At 55.1% G+C, this 1959-nt stretch overlaps 1 protein-coding gene across 1 annotated transcript in view; it reads right to left on the bottom strand.

Annotated features, from left to right (window-relative positions):
- Positions 1 to 1959, bottom strand: part of jak2a (Janus kinase 2a) — a 30139-nt gene that overhangs the window by 8696 nt on the left and 19484 nt on the right. Inside the window, exon 14 of the mRNA XM_016494238.1 lies at positions 1667 to 1794. Within this exon, the coding sequence (XP_016349724.1) occupies positions 1667 to 1794 (128 nt within the window). The remainder of the gene's footprint in view (positions 1 to 1666; positions 1795 to 1959) is intronic.

Below are 1959 nucleotides of genomic sequence, written 5' to 3'. Positions count from 1 at the left end.
GCGGATCTCCTCACCAGAAGATGGGGCTCTCGCCCGGCTCGCGCACGGTGTAATACTCCTTATCCTGAGGAAGAACTTTAGTCAGGCCGAAGTCTCCGATCTTCACGCGAAACTCACTCTCCACCAGAATGTTCCTGGTGGCCAGATCTCGATGGACGTAGCGCTTGGACGCCAGGTAGTCCATGCCCTAAACAAACACAGACAGAAACACGTCACGCTCAGCTCTTCAGCAGGCTGTTCCTCACGAATCTTCATGTGTGTGTGAAACAGGTGTTTTCCGTACCTTACAGATCTGAGAGGTGTACAGCAGAAGCTTCGTGTGGTCGAAGCGCTCCTTGTTTTTTGAAAGATAATCTCTCAAACTACCAAATGGCAAAAACTCCATGACCAGCCGCAGGTTCCTACGACCTGAAGACAGACAGAGAGAGAGAATCAGGAGAGAGGCGTGTCTCAGGACCAGCATGCTCTAGTGCAGACAGAAGCTCACCTGCGCTGTAACACACTCCCTTGTATCTGACGATGTTCTCGTGCTGCAGCGAGCGCAGGATCTCGATTTCCCGCTCGAAGTCTCGCAGGTGTTCAGCCGTGCTGTGCTGCAGCTTCTTGACCGCGACGACTTCGCCCGTGTTGTCCTGCAGCGGATCGTAGCGGCATTTCTCCACGCTGCCGAAGTTCCCCTGCAGACACACACAGACGGAGTGACGTCTGAAACACTAACGCTGATGATGATGATGGTGGTGGCTCACCTTCCCCAGCAGCTGGAGGAAGATCAGGTGTCTGGCCTCAAACTGAGTGGGTTCCTGGCTCTCGAACGCTCCGGCGAGACCCAGAGCCCGATGCCTGCTGGGAACCATGTCGCTCTCCACCAGCAGCGAGAAACACAGGAAACACAGAGACACAGGCGTCACGCAAGTGCTGGAGTATCATGGTGTTTGCGCGGCGGTGAGCGTCACCAGCGTCACCTGGCGTGAAGAGGCTGTTGAGGTCTCGGATGACGGCTCTGAACGAGGGCCGCTGCAGCGGCTCGTACTCCATGCAGCTGTTGATCACGCTGGCCAGTTCAGTCCACTTCGGAGCTGGAAGCTGGTGCTTGTCTTCGTAGAACAGCAGCTTCTGCACAACACACAAGAGCATCAGTTAGAGTCAGCGACATGCAGCGCAGACAGAAGCGCGGAGGGGCCGCTGCACCTTGGACCCGTCGTACGCCACGAGCGGATGTTCTCCGCTGCAGTAGATCTCCCACAGCGTGGTGCCGAAGCTCCACTTATCTGCTGCCAAACTCAGGCTCTTGCTGTCCTTCACGCACTCGGGAGGAACCCACGGGATCCGGTCCACCAGAACTACAGACAGAAGAGCACAAGACAACAACTCCTGTCAGCTCTCGAGTTCTGCGCTGTTAACTGGATATTCAGACTGCACGCGTTTTCTAAACCACACGAATACGGCTTCGCTCACGTTCTCTGGGCTGGACGGTGATGCTGATCCCCGGGTCACTGAGCTTGATGAACGGAGGCGTTCCCGTCTTTCGGTCTTCTTCTCGGGTCACCAGAACGTTCCTAGTGCAGACGTTTCCGTGGATCAGGTTCTTCTCCTCCTGCGGATCAGAAACACGCAGTGATTATCACGGCCTCTCATTAGTCTGGTGCCGGGATTCTGTGACACTCACCAGGTGATGTAGCACCCACGCTAGCTGCTTAGCCACCTCCAGCTTCCAGGTGATGTTGATGGTGTTGCGGTTTCGTTTCAGGTACGTGTCCAGAGAGCCGAAGCGCACATACTCCTGCACCATGATGTCTGAAAGACACACAGACGCTTACAGACTTGTGAGTGTGAGTGTGTGTGAGTGTGTGTGAGTGTTTGTGTGTGTGTGTGTGTGTGAGTGTTTGTGTGTGAGTGAGTGTTTGTGTGTGTGTGTGTGTGTGTGTGTGTGTGTGTGTGTGTGTGTGTGTGTGTGCGTGT

This window comes from Sinocyclocheilus anshuiensis, unplaced genomic scaffold, assembly GCF_001515605.1.
Source record: "Sinocyclocheilus anshuiensis isolate Anshui unplaced genomic scaffold, SAMN03320099.WGS_v1.1 scaffold1031, whole genome shotgun sequence".
In the NCBI taxonomy this organism is placed as follows: Eukaryota; Metazoa; Chordata; class Actinopteri; order Cypriniformes; family Cyprinidae; genus Sinocyclocheilus; species Sinocyclocheilus anshuiensis.
Note: the sequence above shows the minus strand (reverse complement) of the source record. Positions and strands in the feature narration are given on the sequence as shown.